Source organism: Peromyscus californicus, unplaced genomic scaffold (assembly GCF_007827085.1).
Source record: "Peromyscus californicus insignis strain IS unplaced genomic scaffold, ASM782708v3 Scaffold_9__1_contigs__length_137607984, whole genome shotgun sequence".
Classification (NCBI taxonomy): domain Eukaryota; kingdom Metazoa; phylum Chordata; class Mammalia; order Rodentia; family Cricetidae; genus Peromyscus; species Peromyscus californicus.
This window is the reverse complement of record NW_026294617.1, coordinates 107680740-107701029: the sequence shown is the minus strand read 5'-3', so window position 1 is coordinate 107701029 and position 20290 is coordinate 107680740. Positions and strand designations below refer to the sequence as shown.

The following is a 20290-nucleotide window of genomic DNA, read 5'->3' as shown; positions in this document are numbered from 1 at the left end:
CTGACTTGACTCCTGTCACGTTTCTGGGTAGAAGTGATGCTATGTGGAGCATCCCCCACTTGACCCTCTGCTCTTTCTTCATCTTCGGTCCAACCCCAGGGGTGTCTTGGCATAAACTGTGAAGATGACAGTCTCCACTGGTCTGAGTCCCACTTAGAAGCATGGTCCTGCACCACATACAAGGAACAAATATCCATTGTGGCAAGCCAGCAAGATCTCAGTTCTTATCTGATATCAAGGCTATAGCCATTCTCAGATTGATGGTATGCATAAATACTACACAGAAAACACAATGTTGCAAAGAAAAATACCACTGATACTTATATATTTATTTGTTCCTCCTCATTAAATAAATACACACACACACACACACACACACACACACACACACACACACACACACACACACACACCCTGAGCTATCTCAATTTGAAGATGAGTTTGTAGGCTTTATACCACTTGCACAATTCAAAGGTCTGCTTTATCTGGCACTATAGCCTACATAAAGAAGAACACAGAGAGCAAGTAAACAAATTGGGGCTGAACTTTGCCATCTATAACCCCAAACCACTTAAAAACAGGATGCCGGGCTCTTCTCTTAAGAGTTCACCACTATATCTCCCCTTTTAACTTATATTGCAGGAGGTAAACATATATACAAGATCTCAAAATGCACAGGCTAGTTTTTATGTCAACTCCACACAAGCTAGGGTCATCTGCAAAGAAAGACTCTTAAGTGAGAAAATGCCTCCTCTGTAAGATTAGCCCGTAGACAAGTCTGTGGGGTATTGTCGTGATTAATGATTGACTTTGGAGGGCCCAGCCCACTGTGGGCAGTGCTACCCTAGGCAGGTGATCCTGAGTTGTATAAGAATGCAGACTGAGCAAGCTATGGGGAGCAAGCTAGTAAGCAGCATCCCTCTATTGCCTCCACATCAGTTCCTGTCTCCAGGTTCCTGCCTTGAGTTATTGCCACAATTTTCCTGGATTATGGATTATAAATTATAAGATTAAAAAAAAAAAACCCTTTCCTCCCCAAGTTGATTTGGTCATGGTGTTTTATAACAGAAACAAAATGAAACAGCCTGTTACCATTTTTTCTAACTCTATTCATAGAAGCCTTTAAACCTAAATTAACTGTCCAGGTTTTTGTTCCTTTGGATGGCTACAGTGAATGCTGTGGTTATCTAGCTATACAGATATTTTATACTGCTATCACCTCCTACAAGACAAACAGTTTTGTCTTCAGTCACCAACAATATCCTATTAGAGGGAAAAGAATGGTCACTAAAGGTGATGGTCAGTGTTCACTGTCCACCTGACAGGATCTAGACTCGCTTGGGACACGGGTTGCCGAGTGTACATATGGGGGATTGTCTTGATTACATTAACTGAGGTGAGAAGGCACACCACTGTCTCCGCCTCTTTACTGCAGACGCAATGGGATTCCGGCTCCTGCTGCTCCAGCTTTCTCCACCATGATGGACTGAGCCCGGCAAGCATGAGCGGAAACAAGCCACCACCTTCGCAAGCTGCCCTTGTCAGACTATTGCATTGCTGCAACAGGAAAAGAATGTGACAAAAACACAGAAGAACTTTTTCTGAAAACTTTCACAAACGCATTTTCCTGACGCAAGAGGCAAAGCTTATCCTTTTAGGGAATGTGCTTTCACTTGATACTGCTTACATCATATGGAAGTTTACTCTAAGTAAGTGGCAACATGAAAGCCTATGTACAAGTTGCAAGGTCCACAGATAACTAGAAAGTACTTAGAGTAACCCATACTAAACAGCAGGCCGAGTAAGGCACAACAAGGATGCTACCTACAGAGGAGGCTGTGATGCCAAAACTCAACTTGCCTGAAAAACGTCTTTGGGCAACATGGAGGGAAATGAGATTTGAAGAGAGACAAGCCTAGGTTCAAATTCTACTTCTGTCTCGTGATTGATGTACGCTCTTGGACAAATTATGTGATGGGCCCATCCCCCAGTCTCTTCCTTTGTAAAATGGGTATAGTCAGTCTTGGTCACAAAGGCGATATAGAAATTGATACATGAAATGGCAAAACATGAGTAGTTGCTATCACTTGTACTTATATCTGAAGAAGAATTACTTTAGAATGAGAAATCCTAAGTTGTTTCTTCATTATGAAGTAGAGATGTCAGAGTTTTGCATCTTAAAGTTCTTCAGAGACTTTTTCCCCCCTAATTCATCTACCACAGAACCAGAGCAGTAAGCTTAGCTTGGCTCGGTCTGCCTCACTCATCTGTCAACAACATTCTAACGTTCAAACCGAGTTGACAATTGCTGAAGGTGGATGGAACAAAACGGGCTGTGTAACGGCATCGGATTTCACACCTCAGAGAGTTCAAGCTACCAACAATAACATCATATCTCTGTCAATCAAGAGTAATTATGGGGCTTGGTGGACCCATACAAGCAAAACAGTCAGTTACAAAGGGGTCTCCTGACTCTCTCTCTGGCTACAGTTATTAGACATGCTTGATTCTGTGACCCGTGAATATTTGAGTAGAACTTCCTTTTGGACAGAAAGACAGACTGTAAAACTGGGGGAGACATTTGCTCATTTTAAAAATCCTGAAGTAATTTTCCAAATTCATATCTAAGTATTTGCCTCATATTTCAGGACATATTATATATATATTTAAATATCTGAAACAGGGCTGGAGATGGTTCAGTTGCAAAGTGCCCAGGTACCAGAGTTTGGATTCCCCAACACACACTGAAAGTCAGGCATGGGGGTGGGATAACCATCACAATGGAAGGCAGAGGACCAAATTCCTGGAGCCCAATGGGCAGTTCAAATTGGTGAGCTCCAGGTAGAGTAAGCAAACCTGTCTCAAAATCCAAGGTGGACTACAATTGAGGAAGATGCCTCACGTCAACCTGTGCCTTCCATTCACACACATGTAGGTTATCTGTATGTATAGCACGTGCACGTGTGCGCACACACACACACACTCACTCACTCACAAGCTATCCAAAACTGAAAGCATAATTTCATACATAGTAAACACAATGGTCAGACACATCACTGGAGTATTATCAGAGTTAGATGCCTAAGCATCTGCATGGATTTCCTTAGAGCAGGATTCTAAAGTACGTCACTTTCATGAGAAGAAAAGTAGATGAATAGAAAAACAGACCAATCAAATTTATATTCATAAAATTGCTCCATTTCAGCTATTTATAAATATTTTTGTCAAAATGGATTAAGGCTTAACAGCTTATTGTAGAGTAAATTGATATGTGAGTTCTAATTCAAGTTGCATTTCAAGTTTTTATTATAAATAACCTCAATATACAAAAAACCTAGAAACTGACAAGAGAAGCATGTAATTAGGTATGCCCACACATTCTAGGGGGTTATACCCAAGATTTTCAAAATATATCAAATGAAGATATAAAGGGGAAGTCAATAAATTTTATCAAGTATGTTTTTTATTATTTTGTTCTTTTAATCTGGAGAATATTACTGCAAGAGGGTAACAAGGAACAGGTACATTTTAGCAAGATTAAAAAATGAGAGGCTCAACAGGACTTCATTATGAGATGAGAATTTAACCTGTAAGAGCCCCAGGCACAGCATCATAAGCAACAATGTACAACTAACTCCACTGTATTCAAAGAGGCTGCAGTCTACATACTTCTTCCCCTGGTTTTCAACTACTACTGTGCCAGTTACTTTTCTGCTGCTGCGGTAAAACACCAAGGACCAAAAGTGATGTGTGGAAGGAGTTTCTGGATGACAGTTCCAGAGAGAGAAGAATTCATCGTGGTGGGGAGGCGAGGCTGAAGCACAGGTGGACCGACCCTCTCCAGCAAGGCCGTTTGTCCTAACTCCTCAAGGAGCGCCACCAACTGGGGAGAAAGTGTTCAAATGCCTGAGCCTATGGAGGACATTTCTCACTTAAACTACTAACAACTGATTTCTCATCCAACCTTCACGTGAACAATCTGAATTATCTCTTACTCAGCGTGAAAACATGTGGCCACAACTTAATGCCCTTGAAGTACTTTGCTTCCCTCATCCTGACTAGTTTGAAACAAAGTCAAGGTAAAGTGGGTGTGTGGGGGGTGTCATGCTTGCCTTATAATGTGGCCATTTTACATTGACTGACCAAGTTTTTTTGTATGTAATTATTAATGCCAGGGAATGTGATTTAACCACGGTCTGCCTGACTTGTATAGCAATGGCCTGTGTTATAACACACTTAGAATTCATGAGGAATTAAGTAGGAAGCTGAAATTATATAAAATCCGATGTATCCAACCAAATTTTCACTTCACAAGCCCTTAACTATGCAACTTTATGGAATTGACCTCCATGAACCTTAGCTTCATCCCTGGTAGTATCAGAGGGTTGTATGAATAAAAATGAAATTTTGTGCACAAAGTGCATAGACAACTGCACACCAAAGAGCTGAGACGTAGTAAGTTCTTCCTTTCTTTATATACAGTAAGAAAAGATACACAAAATCTTTTGGCAGAAAATCTGGACTAAGAGATAGCCCAAGCAAATGTAGGTAATATGCCTACATGCTGTTTTAATGAACCAAAGAGGAAATGCTTCCATCTTAAAGGTCACCATCAGGCAGACATGAGAATTAACTTCTCAGTCTGTATGACAAACACAAATACCCCAGAAAGAAGCCTTGAACATGTTACTCCCCTTGTAACCTTGGGAGTTTCCTCTGGGGTAGTCATGTCTTATTTTGAGTTTTAAAGACAGAAGCTTAAATATGTAGGCAGGGAGTAAAGGCTTCTAGACCTGGACCATGCTGTCTACCTAGCATTAAGCAAGAGCAGATAAGTCAGTCACAGAAGCAAGAGTATTGCAAACATGATTTATGTCCCATCCTTGAACATGGCAGGAAGGCTGCAAAAGATATTTAGAAGCCGATGCTTCCTCTGAACAAGTCAACAAGTGTGTGCTAATCCCTCTCCCTGGACTATGCTGGCCTCAGATAAAGTGGCAATGTAGAATCTGGGATGAGAAACTATCTCAAGGCTAATGATCACTGCTACCGAAAAGGCCCGGTGCACAGTATAAACACCGGGGTCATACAGCAGATATCCAGGATATTACTCAAAAACACATTGAGCTCAAAGCTGACAAGATAATCTATTCCTGTGAGTGCAAAGCAGTCTGGAATGCCACAGCTATGACCTACTCGAGGAAAGAAAGAAGCACAAACTCTCCAAGGGCCGTGTCTCAGGCTCCTTATGCAGGCAAGGCTCCAACAGACTTCAAAGGAAGTTCAGCCTTAGAAGGGATGACTTGCCTCAGCGGCGCACAGGGGGTATCACTTCCATGATCATGTTGCCATCTACATTTGGTGGACCGGCAAATCCAAATATCTCAGACACGAGTTTAAACAGATGAAAAAAGAAGTGTGAAATAGCTTGGAGACTTGCTTGCAAAAGAAACCTCAGAATTCCAGGAAAAAGACTCAAAACCAGAAGCTTCATACATTACTCCAAAGTCTCAAGAGAATAATCAGTGTGTGACAACATAAAAAATAAAGTCCATCCCCAATATTGTATTCTAGTATTCTAGTATACACGACCCCAAAATTGTGTAGTAAAGAAATTATTTTCCACATTAAACATTCATAAAAGGTCAGTCACATTTTCCTAAATGAAGCTTCAACCATATCTGTTTTTAACAAGGTTTTAACATACGTGGATCTTGATTAATGTAGAGAGCCCAAATCATCAGACAATACTTACAGGAGGACCTGTGGGGCAGGGTCGGGGGAGGAAAAAGAGAGAAAGAGAAATTAGTGAATATAAATGTTAAAATTAATAGACAATGAATCATTATAACCACATCGCAATGCTGAGAACACAAAGGAGACTTAGAACACAATGATTCTTAAGTCTTTCCCTTACATCACAGACCTTTGAGATGACAGAAAAAATAAACTTATGCCCAAACACAAATTGTGCAGAGAATTTGAACTTTTGGGTTCTCCAAAGTGCACTCATGTGTAGCTGAGAGGCCTGTGATCTTTAAATAAAACTGTGTAATACCTACATGTTTAAGTAAAATATGAGTCAGGAGAATCTTGACTGTTTTTGACAGGCTACTCCAGAGAATTGAGCTTGATAAACAGTGAAATCAGCAAAGCCTATCATTTGCTGAAGGCTGCCCTTGAAGAACGCCCTTCCTTCAACGCTTCCCCAATGCATGAAGGCCCAGGCCTGGTGTCTCTAGAGGTTTCTTGAAACCAGAACACAGGCAAACACTGAGAACATTTCTGTATTTCACACACCATATGCTCTAAACACCAACTCTAAGTGACTAGGCGGTTGGGGAATGATTTTGATCTTGTCTATAGAACTTCCTCCTTAATCTTTTGACACAAGATTGTTTGGGTGATTGTCTGACTCCAACAACGTTTTATCGTTTCTTTTCCTGGCTAGAGTGGGAGAGGCATCGAGTTGGGGCAGGTACTGGGGAAACCAAACAAATGAGAACAAACTGAAGGTGCCAAAGCGAGTCCCATCACGCCGCAGGCTGGCCTTGACATTTAATTTTAAAGGATGGGATGAAGCCTCGCTTCTGAACCCTGCCCTGCCAGCTACTCTCAGGGAGGCCTAAGGACGGCTCTTGAGGATACTCAGAAATCAGCAGCCAGCCTCCCCAGGTGATGAATTTTCATAATCCCTTTCACTTTAGCAACCTTTTTAAAAGGGAAAGAGGAAATAGAACATCCCAGATTCAGCCTGCTGCCTGCTCTTCCTGACAAGCTAGGGTTCTACTCTTTCAACACCTGGCCAGTGACTATCTTATATCTTGATAAATCCTAGCATTAGATAGTGGAAACCCCCATTTCAGAGCATGCTGGAGTCACCATGAAAGGAAGAACTGATGTTCTCATAAGAAAGCCATCTGGATACTGGCCCTTCTGAAATCTCAGACTAAGATTAAGAGCAGTAACCGACCTTACTTATTGCTATATCTTGGTTTCAGAAATATCTTAATTTGGTCTTTTCTACTTTACTTTACCTATAGGAATTTGTCCTGAAATCATGAACTACTGAAGCAGGGAGTCAGGACAAAGGATTGTAATAGCCCTGGCCAGATCAGTCAACAGCTCCATTTCCTCAATGACAACATGGAAACTCCAGACAGACTAATGACACCGCACTCATCACCGAAGCGCTGTGGCTATACAGGGGCTACTCCTACAGTCTGTAAGAACAGTAAAGCAGTATGACAAACTGTGCCAGTTGGATAAAATAATAGGGCTTTCCAAGGTATTCTCCTTGAAGTGCTAAGACAAATACCCCCACACTGCTCACCCAGAGAGAGGACGCATGGTCATGTTGCCATACCATGTGCGAGTGAGAAACCCACCAAGGAACACAGGACAGATGGGTTGACTTTGGTCAACAAGCAAGCTAAAACCGGGGGGTGGGAGTGTCAGTGGTTACTAAACCATAATGGACATTTTGCCAATACTTCCTTCTTAGAATTTGTTGAAAATTAGGGTCTTTTCTGAAATTCAAGGTCTAGAATAGAAGTGCCAAACACACACACACACACACACACACACACACACACACACACACACACACACCTTTCAACAAGGAACAGCACCACTAATTAATGGGAACAAACATAGCTACTGTACCAGAACTTTCGGAACACGAGGCAGTCACTTACCAGACTCTCCTCTTCGGCCCCTCTTCCCTCGCTTCCCCGGAGGACCTGAAATACAACAGATTATTTGTAGTGTAGCTTCATTTCTTCTGCTTGTATAATGGCTGCTACAGAATGGCTATATCTTTGCTCCCTGCTTTTCAGCACCAGCTTTAAGAAAAGTACTCGGTGTTCATGAAGGGCAATACTCTTCTGTGTTTCAGCAAAGCTAAGCTCTATTTCATCCCCAATGCTGGTCTAGCTAACCATCTACCCCAAACCACTAACAAGTCAGAATTTCTGCTCATCCCATTTACATACCATCAATATTGACCAGATTTGCTAAGCAAGCAGGTGAGGTGTCATTTTTCTGAAGGTCTCAAATTATAAGTACCAAAACTAAATAACTATTGTTTATCTTCAGTCAGGTTGAACATGATTCTTCTGAAACTATGTGGATAGCAATTAATTAATTTACATTCACACTTGAAAAAATATTTCTGTTAAATGTGAATATCATGGAATTCCTTGATGACCCCATTAAGTGTATTACATGTAACTTTAAGTCTGATTTTTCTATAGAGACAAAAATCATTATCATTTAATGAACAGTTAGCCTTAATGATGATGCAATTCAAAAAGTAGAAAAAAAATAAAACAAAACAAAAAACATTCTAAACCTTTTTATTTCAGTGAGTTGCCTGTAAGGACAACCAAGTCATTCTGCATCAGCCTTAGCACATCAAATTCTAGCCATTTGCACTTCAAGACATTGTTCTCAATTACACAACTTCTATCCATATTTCCTGGGGTAAAAATAGCTTCCACTGAATTATGGCTCAAGTGAACAGAAGAGAGAAATCAGCCCACAGTGAGGACTGAGTGCTTCTAATACTCGCTGGGAGAAAAAGCCAAGGAAAACAAGAGCGCTGTAGGCTGCTAAGGATGAACTGCTGAGTAGGGCTCAAGACTTCTAAACTCCAGAAAGTTCCAGAGACACAGTGACTGTCATCATGATTTTGAGTTATCAGCTCTAACCAGACACTACCATGAGCAGTGGGAACACTGGTAGGCCACCCAGCTTCCCCTCTAGCTCACACAGGAGAAGTATGGACATCTGTGTTGATAGCAGGGTAAAAAAATTAATTAAGCAACAAAATCAATTTAAGATACTAGGAGATCCAGCTTTATAGCAAAACCCAAACTATCAGTAGACTTTTGGATTTCTTTCTATATTCTAGAAGAAGAGGAGAATTCCATACATACTCATTCCTAAAGACTGGGACAGGAAAATTAAATAAGTAAATAAACATGATAGGCTCTTACTATATAAGAAAAATATACTTTATACACTTGCTCAAACTCACACATGGACATATGTACTGACAGATTCTGGCATTTTCAACTCCTGAGGATAGATGTTTGTAGTGTAAAATCACTTAACGAAGGAAACTTAGCAGGCTCATAAGTGGTGGACGTGGTTAACAATAGAAGCCACTGTTGAAGAGGAGACTATTTTTTTTAAGCAAGGAATATAGGAGTTCTATGAACTGATTGATACTTTAAGTGACAAACAAGAATACTCCACATTAAACTCACAGAAGAAGAAATTTACCACTCAAAGGTAAGGAGACAGCATCAGGAAGATCAGGGGCTCAAACACAGTCGGAGGCATCCGGATTGGCTGCTAACTTATCAATAAGAAAGTGACAAAGAAGCAATTTTATCTCCAGGAGAAACCCAAAAAAGCAGAGTAATGCTATTTCTAAACACATCTTCTTCGAATATTCAATCACAAATCTTCTAGAAATCAATCAAATGCCAAAGAAACTGTGCAACAAAAGGAAATGGAGTGGAAGACATTTGAAAGATGGCACCCCCTGAGGATGACAGGGCTTTATGAAGAATACCATAATATTTGAGAGACAGTGAATCCACACTAAGTGGTAAGATGAGAGCCTAAAATACATTGAACTTACGACAAACACTGGATTGAGGAAGAGTATGAGATAATGAAAAATGGATGCAGAAGTCTACAGTGAGTGACCTCTAACATGAGGTAAGCAAGCTAGTGAACTGTACAAAATTCTCAGCACCATCTAGATATCTTGCTGGCAAAAAAGTCAACCAAAGTTTGAAGAAGTCCAACAAACAGATAAGAACACTGGGCTTGCCTCTAAATTTAAGATCAAAACCAAAGTGAAAAACAGAATGGGAGAGATGGATTGGACAATGAACAACCACAGAGCAGCCGAGAGAGAAGATGAAAACTCCCAGACAAAACTACTGGTAAGAGCTGATAAGCTGGGCAGTAGTGGTGCATGCCTTTAATCCCAGCACTCGGGAGGCAGAGGCAGGTGGATCTCTGTGAGTTCGAGGCCAGCCTGGTCTACAGATGAAGTTCCAGGACAACCAAGGCTACACAGAGAAACCCTGTCTCAAAAAAAACCAAAGTGGTGTTGGAGGAGGGAAGAACTGACAAAAGACAGTGACCTTGTCCACCCACACAGGATAACTCTGTTCAAACTCCTTTGCTGTTTTTGTTGCTGTTAAAAGTTTCATTTTGAAATTAGCTTAATAATTAGGTTTCCATAAGGCTTCTTCATACATCCTTATTTTAGCTAACCAGTCCACTACCCTCTTCTCCCTGACTCCCCACCCCCAGTCCTGCCGAATCTCTTAACACTCACTATGACCCCTCTTCCTTCTTCTTACATGTGTCCTGCTATCCCACAACTGGGAAAAAATTGAATTGTAGCCTCCCATATGGTTTTTCGTGCCGTCTTCCTTTGGGTTAGCCCTGTCCTTTACACTCCCTGATTTCCTCCATACTCCACACCCTGCCCTGTCCCACTTCCACCTTCCTACTTTCCTTTTACCTGTAACACACCATCTTCCTCCCCTCACATGATCCCCCTAGATCTCTTTCTGGTTTGCACACTGCAACTTGTGCTCCAACTTAAATATGCAAAATACAATACTTGAAATTAAGATCTGTATATGAGAGAGAAGATGGAGGGTTTCTCTTTCTGAGTTACTTCACTCAGTATCTTTTTTTTCCAGTTCTATTTATCTGCAAATTTCATGATTCCATTTTTCTTGACAGTTGAGTAATATTCCACTGTGTATCCATGCCCCATTTTTCTTACCCATTCATCTGTTCATGAACATTTAGGCTGACTGTTTGCTAGCTACTGTGACTAGGACAGCAGTGAGTGTGTTTATCTAAGTGTCTGTATAGTAGGATACAGACTGTTGTGTATTTGCCCAGGAATGGTATAGCTGGGTCATATGGCAGTTCGAGTTCTAGCTTTTGAGAAGCCTCCAGACTGACTTCTAAAGTAGTTGAACTCGTTTACACTCCTATCAGCAGTTCCTCTTTCCCCACATCACACCAGCACTTGTCATTTCTGTCCCTGATGATGGCCATTGCTCCTGTGATGGGATGTAATCTTAAAGAAGTTTTGATTTGCAGCTCTCTGATGGCTAAAGATGTTGAACACTTTCTAAAGGGTTTCCTAGTCATCTGAATTTCTTCTTTGGACATTTTTTGTTTAGTTTTGTAGTCCATCTTTAAATTGGGTTATTTTCTTATGGTTTGGGTTTTTTTAGTTCTTTGTATATTTTAGACACTAACCTATCAGGTGACTATCTAGAAAAGATTTTCTGTCGGCTGCCTATTCACTCATCTCACTACTTACTCTGCTGAACACAGGCTTTAGGTTTCCCAAGATCTCATCTGTTAACTGTTAGTCATATTTCCTTTGCTATTGGAGTTTTATTCAGACAGTTCTCCTTATCCATGTCTACACATTGATGTATGCTCCCTACTTTTTCTTCTAGAAACTTCTGAGTATCAAGTCTTATGTTGAAGTTCTTGACTCTGGAGTTCAGTTTTGATGTGGTGAGAGGTAAGCATCCAGTGTGGGATATCTCTTTACAAGTAATTTGTCAGGGAAGCCCCAGAGGTCTCCAGAACAATACATGTGTGGTTGATATATTGTGCACCCCAATAAACTCATCTGGGGGTCAGAGAACAGAACAGCAGCTATATTAAACACAGATGTTAGGCAGTGGTAGCATATGCCTTTAATCCTAGCATTCCAGAGGCAGAGATCCATTGGTATCTCTGTGAGTTCAAGGCCAAACTGGAAACAGCCAGGCATGGTGACACACTCCTTTAATCCCAGGAAGTGATGGCAGGAAGCAGAAAGGTATATAAGGCGTGAGGACCAGGAACTAGAGCCCCTTTTAAGCTTTTAGGCTTTTAGGAGCAGATCAGCTGAGATCCATTCAGATGAGGACTCAGAAGCTTCCAGGTTGAGGAAACAGGATCAGCTGAGAAGTTATTGAGGTGGGGTTAGCTGTGACTTGTTCTGCTTCTCTGATCTTCCAGCATTCATCCCAATACCTGGCTCCCAGGTTTGTTTTTATTAATAAGACCTTTTAAGATTCGTGCTACAGACAGGCTCTTGCCATTGTTGTTGGTTACCCACCATAACTACAAAATAAGTCCCTACTGCTGAAGACACCACATGCTTTGGCTGCAGGATACAGAGACGTCAATCTCAAACTGACCAGGAAACAGGCTCTGTGCTGGGCTAGCTTGCATAGTACTGGAAGGTGCTATGCAGGCTGCTGAGGGGAAGAAGACACCAATGGTGTTACCCAATGCTGGACCATGAATGCTACAATATTTATTGTGCCAACTAGTACAATAGCGGTGTGGTGGTTTGTAAGAAAATGGCCCCCAAAGAGAATGGCACTATGTGTGGTCTTGTTGGAGGAAGTGTGTCACTGTGGGGGCAGGCTTTGAGGTCATGTTCTCAAGCTTCACTCAGTGTGACAGTCAGTTGATTTCTTGTTGCCTGCCTGTCAAGATGTAAGGACTCTCAGCTCCAGCACCGTGTCTGCCATTCTCCCTGTTATGATGATAATGGACTGAACCTCTGAAACTGTAAGCAAACCACCCCAATTAAATGTTTTCTTTATGAGTTGCTGTGGTCATGGTGTCTCTTCATAGCAACAACAACCCTAAGACAAGCGGCATAATAATTTTGGGATAACTAATCACTTTCTGATTGGATCTGAGCCATGCTGCACAGGAGGGGAATTTCGTACCTAGTACTGTAGTTCTGATCAAAATCCCATGGCTGGGAAATTCTTAGGTACTAGGGTCGAACCTACTATTATTATTTTGCTAAATGTCCATGCCAAAGTACCTTCTAAATATTTATGTTTATACCCATAGATCTTGGCTGCTCTCAACTTCGCTCAGAGAAGATTCTTTTTCAGTGGACAGCAGTCAATAAGAGACTCAATATTCAGCCCTAAAAATAGGACATCTTCATTAGCCCCACCACCACCAATGTTGGGGGGACATGGCAGAGGAAGAGATGAGAAGATTTTAAGAACCAGAGGATGGAGGCAAAGGAAAACGCTGTTTTCTGGCCCTGACAGCCAATGCGATAAGGAACTCATAGCAGCGGTGGTGACCTGCACAAGCCCAAGCCAGCCAAAACCCCACCATAGAGGGGCATAGAGAGCGCAGGCCATCTCCAGGCCCCACCCTTACTGAGGAGCTATGGACTATGGATAGCTTCTGAGAGAAAGAATTATTCTTTATTGGAGATGTGGCAACTGATATGTTTCCTGTGTTCCAGCAGGTGGCCCACATCCATGCACTTAAGGGCAGCTCTAACTATACTTAGTGGGTTATTTTAAAAAATGCAGTTGAAAGGAGGGCATGATGGGGGATATACAGGGATTTTCAGGAAATGTGGGGGTTAGAGATTATCCTACTTCAATACATACAGGTAAGAAATTCATAAATAAAAATTTAAAAAGAATGGGAACAATACTAATAAAGTACCAATCCCACGGAACTCTTGAATTGTTAAATTAACTTATTTTGTGCTTTACATTTTAATAAGTAATACCTATTCAAGAAGTTGACTCTAATTGTCTTGGTTGAAATAGTCTTAAAAACTAGTAACTATAGCCGGGCGGTGGTGGCGCACGCCTTTAATCCCAGCACTCGGGAGGCAGAGCCAGGCGGATCTCTGTGAGTTCGAGGCTGACCTGGGCTACCAAGTGAGTTCCAGGAGAGGCGCAAAGCTACACAGAGAAACCCTGTCTCGAAAAAACCAAAAAAAAAAAAAAAAAAAAAAAAAAAAAAAAAAACTAGTAACTATTTCCACTGCAAATTAAGTGATGAAGTACCAGCCAAGCAGGAAACAGAAGCAACACTGGAAAAATGATGCTTATTTACTAAGCTCGAAGAGAGCCTTGCAAGAGAATTTTCAGTGGCTTCTATCAGCAGAAAGTCAAGTCTCTGCAAAAGGAAGTGGGTTCGTAAACATGAATGGGGAGAAACAGAAACAGAGCAAAGGAAATCTCCAAGCAGAGACTTGGGGAGATGAAGAATGAATCACAGAAAACACAGGTAGACAACAAGGCCTGATGATTCTTCAGGATCAGTAGACCCACGATAATGGATATGACTCATGCCTTGGTGAGATCTTACAACCTCTGTAAAACTGGAATACACATAGTCTGAGGCAAAACAGAAATTGGGTTTAAAAAGATAGCCATAATGCTAATGCTTTTTAAGCCAGTGTGTAGAAATCCAGCTGTGGGCAGACCCAGTTCATCAACGTCACAGCAAAGGCTCTTAGAATAGGCCAGTTTTCCTGGCTGGCCTGGCTAGTTTTTGTTCAACTTGACACAAGCTAGAGTCATCTGAGAGGAGGGAACCTAGGCTGAGAAAATGCCATGAGGTTGGGCTGTGGGTAAGCCTGGAAGGCATTTTCTTAATTAGTGATTGATGTGTTAGGGCCCAGCCCATGGTGGGTGGTGCCATCCCTGGGCTGGTGGTCCTGAGTTCTCTAAGAAAGCAGGCTGAGAAAGTCAAGAGGAGCAAGCAAGCCAGTAAGCAGCACCTCTCCACGGCGTGTGCATCAGCTCCTACCCACAGGGTCCTGCTGTACTTGAGTTCCTGCCCAGACTTCCTTCAGTGGTGGACTACATATAATACGGAAGCCTAAGCCAAATAAGCCCATTCCTCCTCAAGTTGCTTTTGGTCATAGTGTTTCATCACAGCAATAGAAACCCTGACTAAGACCAGCCCACAAAACTAATATTGTTTGAACACTCTTAACGGGCACTAAAGGCTCTGCTGTGTTACTAGATGTGAGTCTAGACACATCTATGTGCTTTCCTGTGGTCTCAGGGTAGGCGATTGCTGGAGCCAAACTCTCTCATTTCATTAAATCACCAACCTCACCTATTCTGAGCCTTCTTTCTTGCATCTTTTTACTCTTCTCCTCTCCTGCCAGTGTCTCAAAATGAAGCTCAAGAAATCTTTCTGGGTGCTCCAAGAAGACTTTTTTTACATGGATTTATTTGTATTTCATAAAAACTTTTACCTCTTATGAACAAGTACATCTTAGAAGTATAGTTTCCAAGAGCATGAGGACTCTTGAAGTACATTAGAGAAAACACATAAAAATACCCCAAACAATATCTGTGGGCAAACAGCCTGCAAACAGATTCTCTTATTTAAACTTCTGTAGGCAGAAAAATGGAGATGTCAACACAAAGGGAAGAGCTGGAGACTGAGCCACTGGTCAGAGAGGGAACGAGCAGGAAGGACCTCACAGATGCAGAAGGCCTCCTGGCACAATCACGTGGGAGGAGGGAGGCCTGCAGGAGACATGAGTGCACTCTTGGATGCTCCTCCAGGCACACTGGATGCTCCTCCAGGTACGCTGGATGCTCCTCCAGGCACACTGGATGCTCCTCCAGGTACGCTGGATGCTCCTCCAGGCACGCTGGATGCTCCTCCAGGTACACTGGATGCTCCTCCAGGCACACTGGATGCTCTCCAGGCACACTGGATGCTCCTCCAGGCACACTGGATGCTCCTCCAGGCACACTGGATGCTCCTCCAGGCACACTGGATGATCCTCCAGGCACACTGGATGATCCTCCAGGTACGCTGGGATGCTTCTCCAGGCACGCTGGGATGCTCCTCCAGGCACACTGGGATGCTCCTCCAGGCACGCTGGGATGCTTCTCCAGGCACGCTGGGATGCTTCTCCAGGCACGCTGGGATGCTTCTCCAGGCATGCTGGGATGCTCCTCCAGGCATGCTGGGATGCTCCTCCAGGCATGCTGGGATGCTCCTCCCTGGACTAGGGCTCTAACAGCTGCAGCTGTTGGTAGGGAAGCACCTGCCTGTCCACAGAGGAGACAGTGGGTCATTCTGCTTGAACCACCCTCTCCATCTTCAGCAGCCTAAACCAGGTTTACCTTCAGATCTTTGGATTAACCTTACAAGCAGACACAGATCAATTTCAGAATCTTCTCCACAGGCCTCCCACCTGCTTGCTTACTTGATGCCTAGAATTCCTTCAAGGTGGCCCAAAGCTTTTTGTTCCACAATTAGCATCAAGAGGTTTACACAGCAAATGCCTGACGGAAGAATCCTGACTAAAATGCATGCCCTCTATGATCATAAAATGTCTCTGTTACAACATACCCAGGAGCTCACATGTAACCTAAACAGTTCCATTCTGTGCTTGGCAGTCAGAGCACCCTGCTTGCCAAACTGAGTTGCAACTGTTTGGAGTCAAAAGTTTATCAGCTAAAGTGAGTTTATAGAGATCCACATTTCAGTGTGTGCTGAAACCACAACAGAAAAGGGGCCCTTCACTCCACACCCGGTACTGTGACCTGTCCTGTTGCTGCTCATTGTTAAACCACACTCTACAGACTTGAGAGGCTGGACACAACCGGCAGAAACTTCCCAGGGTGCTTCACTTTGTCACCATCCTGCCTTGTGTCTTGGAGGCTGGCTATTAAGGTTTATTCTTAGTCCCTATTACCATGAGTGAGCAGTCAAAGGTCATCACTGGCAATTGTCCCAGAGTTGCTTGCTTCATTAAGCCTGGAAAGAATACGACCCATGGTCTATTTGGTACATGCTGGCTTACTTCACGGCAGGTCAAATTTTTAAATAAACAGTTCTTTCCTATTACTTATGTATTTACTTCCCAAGATTTTAGCCCACCAGTTTCAAGGACTCTATTCTTATACATTGTTAGACTAATAACAATATATAAATCAATAACCTGTCAGCACAATTGTTCACTGTATTTTAGGGTAGTTTTGCTTGGTTTTCATTTGAGATAGTGTCAGGCTATATAGGCTGACTTGGAATGTGCTACATAACCCAGGCTAGCCATGAATGCCCAGCCTCTTGCCTCGACCTCCTAAACACTAGGATTAGAGTATGAACCACAGCAACTGGCTGTACTTTACTCATAAACAACCAACATGATGCTGCAAAGCTTCTATTTTTATGCACTAAGTAGGTCATATGTTTCTAATAAGTTGTGAACATTTACAGTGTAAAATGGTCCTTTACGGTAAGAAAAGTTGTTCTTTCAAAATGCTCAGAACTTTTTAAAATAAAAAAATACCAATATTTAATTTTGTGGATTTTTTTAAAAAGTGTTATTTTCAAACTTTTATAGGAATATTTTGATAATTCCATATAAAACTAAAACCTAAAATATATAAAGAAATTTTGTCCATTGAAGATAGTTTTTTGTTTTGTTTTGTTTAATGCGTGGGAGTATAGTTCAGTGACAGAGTGCTTGCCCTACATGCCCAAGATCCTGGGTTTGATCTCTACCTTCCCAAACAAATGTGACCCATGGAAGGGGTTAAGAGAAAGGAAAAGAACACTCTTTAATAATTGTAGATTCATTAACAGTAGTCGTTAAAAGTCAACTGAGAGGTTAAATACATATGTAGCCTTTAAATGTCAAATATAATACATTCTTGGAGGAGTATCAGAACAGTCTAGAAGTCACCGGTCTAGAAGAAAATGGAGCAGTTATTCCAGAACATACTTATTAGGTGAGTTCTCAAACAGCAATGTTTCTTTTCTGGCAAAGGGAATTTTTATCCTTTTCACAAAACCATCAGAAGTACGACTCTTGCTTTCCCTAGTCATTTGCAAATAAAGTAGGGATTTAATAACTGCCATTTAAATGTTTTAGATAAGTGCCGGGGACATGTCATTACTGAGGCCAGTGCAGTTCTCACGCTTTCCTGTGAGAGGACTTCCATTTCTGATCTCTGCCATCTGTTTCTCTTCTAGACAGAGGTCGGGGGTTCCATTCTCCTAGACTTCCCACCAGCCTAACCTGTTTAGTCAAAGCATTTCATGTTGATCCAGAATCAAGTGGCATTTATAAATTCTATAGCTAGGAACAAGAACACACACACACACACACACACACACACACACACACACACACACACAAAACACACACACACACCCTAACAACTGGAGACTCAGAAGAACATACTAGAAATGATTACACAACTGAAGGAGATTTCTAAGCCCTGTGCAAGCAACCATCTAGGTTTCAGTATAGATTCTTTCCACCCAGACGTGGGATTCCAGTAAATGATTGCTGTTTCTAATATTTAGACAATAAATATGGAGCCTCCGCTGGAAACTGCTCCTCTGTAGATAACCTGACACTGCCATCCCGTTGACTGGAATGGGGGCTGACGGAGCACAGTTGTTATTTCTATCATTCTGTCCCCACACATAACGTGTTTCATTATTAAAAGCTACTAGAGTGTTTTGCCCCGTGATCCTACAGGGGATTTATCATGACAGCTTTTTTCTTTGAGTGTCTATTTGCAGCGGAGAAAGCTGCAAGACATCAGGGCATAGGAACAGGAAGCAGGCATGCATCTTTGTAAGGGTGGTCACACGGCTATGAACAGCCATATTTTCAAAAGATGAGTTACCAAGCTCACAGGAAAAAGAATTAAATGAGCTTTTTAGCTTACATGTTTTTAGTGGAATCTGTGGTGGCTGACAAGTATTTTAAAGGATTTGTAAAAAGAAAGAATAAACCAGATCCACAATGGAAGTAGATAGTAATTCAAGTTCTTTTGTTTTACAACTTGATTATCATAAGACAATCCCATGAAATGGAGCAGTTAACTAGGTTGTTGTACTACAATGCCCTGTGACATTAGAGGGAAAAAAAAAACCTGTAAAGAAAATATTACAGTAAATACAGAAGCAATTGTGATAGTATCTGAGCCCCCCTCTCCTCCCTGGTTTTTAAATTTAGCAATAGGTAGGTGTCAGAACACGGTCCAAGAATGGAGTCCTGTGAGAATTCTGAGTGCTTGTGAGAACACTCCAAGAAAACAAGACAAGAGCCTTGTGACCTCAGCTTCTTCCAAACACAGACTTGTTCTTGGAATGTGTTTTTCTGCTCCTCCCAGGTGTAGCAGAAAGGCCTGAGTTCCCTTCAGCTGTTATTACTCATGTGCCTTATGGAAAACCATGTTTTGGCCATGCGTAGCTTGTCCTTGCGAGTGGACACTTTACTCGGGTGACTCTTCGTAACCCTCAGAGTAAACATTGTCTGATGCTCTGAATAAAGTTGGCTATTGCGTGAGACTTTAATCTGCCTCATTTTAGGCCCCACTCTCCCAGGTTCACACTGCCAACTGCAGTGGTAAATAGGTAGGCTCTTTGGTTATCTTTTAAAACATAAAAGAAACCACCATAATTGAGATGATTAGGAAATATACACAAAGTAAGTTCCTTAAACAAAGAGTTATTGTGTAAATTATGTTCAATAGAACACATTTTCACATATACTTTTTATCTTATCTCTACTTGCGTGGTAATGAAAATGAAGAAATTGGGACCTTAATCCATTTTGACATGACCTATATTCCATCCACATGTATATTTGTGAATATATATGACCTAATCAGGTTCAGTCATCTCCCATGAGCAGAACCTCATTATACAATCATTATTAAAGAATTGCTAAATTCTGCTGATAGGCTTTGAAGTCAGTTGTTAATACTAGTGTGAGAAAGGATTACTATGGATATAATAAATCCCCTAGACATCTGACTGAAAGTTTCTGTTCTCTGAAGATATTATGCTGAAATAAACGTGGGCACAACTAAAGCAACTCTTGACTATTAAAACATTGGAAGTCGAGCAGTGAGCGGCTCATGCTAATTCACTGCATGTGAACATGTGGTTTCTTCTTGGGAGGACTAAAAGAATAAAGTTAGCTTCTACCTAAGGGTGTCACGCTGCAAACGGCAATGGTCATACAACAGTCACCCACAGAACAGAGGAGAAGCCGCCCACCCGAGAGGAGACACCTTCACTTGACTCAGAAGCAGTATGTAAAGGGACGAGACAGCATGGAGTAAGACAGCAGCAAACACACCTAGCCCTGAGCACTACAGCTGACCATGTCGTCACTGACTGAGGACCCACAGCTGAAATAGGGCTGGATGAGGACAATCGGCACAGGTACCTGAAGATATTAGGAAGTTCTCCGGGAGGTAACAGGAAGGAACTAAATATCGACTGGCCAGATGAGGATCTCAAGAAAGCCATGTGCTGGGAAAACTAACAGGGCAGGAGGGTCAGCTGTGAGTCTCCCACAGAAGCCAAGGCCCATGGTGATAAAGGAAGGTGGGACAAAAGAAAGAGACTAGAGGTAATATTTGACAAGGCAAATCCAGCTGGTGGGTTTAGACGG

The 20290-nt window shown here is 42.0% G+C and overlaps 1 protein-coding gene across 1 annotated transcript in view; it reads right to left on the bottom strand.

Annotated features, from left to right (window-relative positions):
• The window catches only part of Col25a1 (collagen type XXV alpha 1 chain), a 410812-nt gene that overhangs the window by 194933 nt on the left and 195589 nt on the right, over positions 1 to 20290 (bottom strand). Inside the window, exons 3-4 of the mRNA XM_052730008.1 lie at positions 7698 to 7742; positions 5756 to 5763 (exon numbers count right to left, since the gene is read on the bottom strand). Of these exons, the coding sequence (XP_052585968.1) occupies positions 5756 to 5763; positions 7698 to 7742 (53 nt within the window). The remainder of the gene's footprint in view (positions 1 to 5755; positions 5764 to 7697; positions 7743 to 20290) is intronic.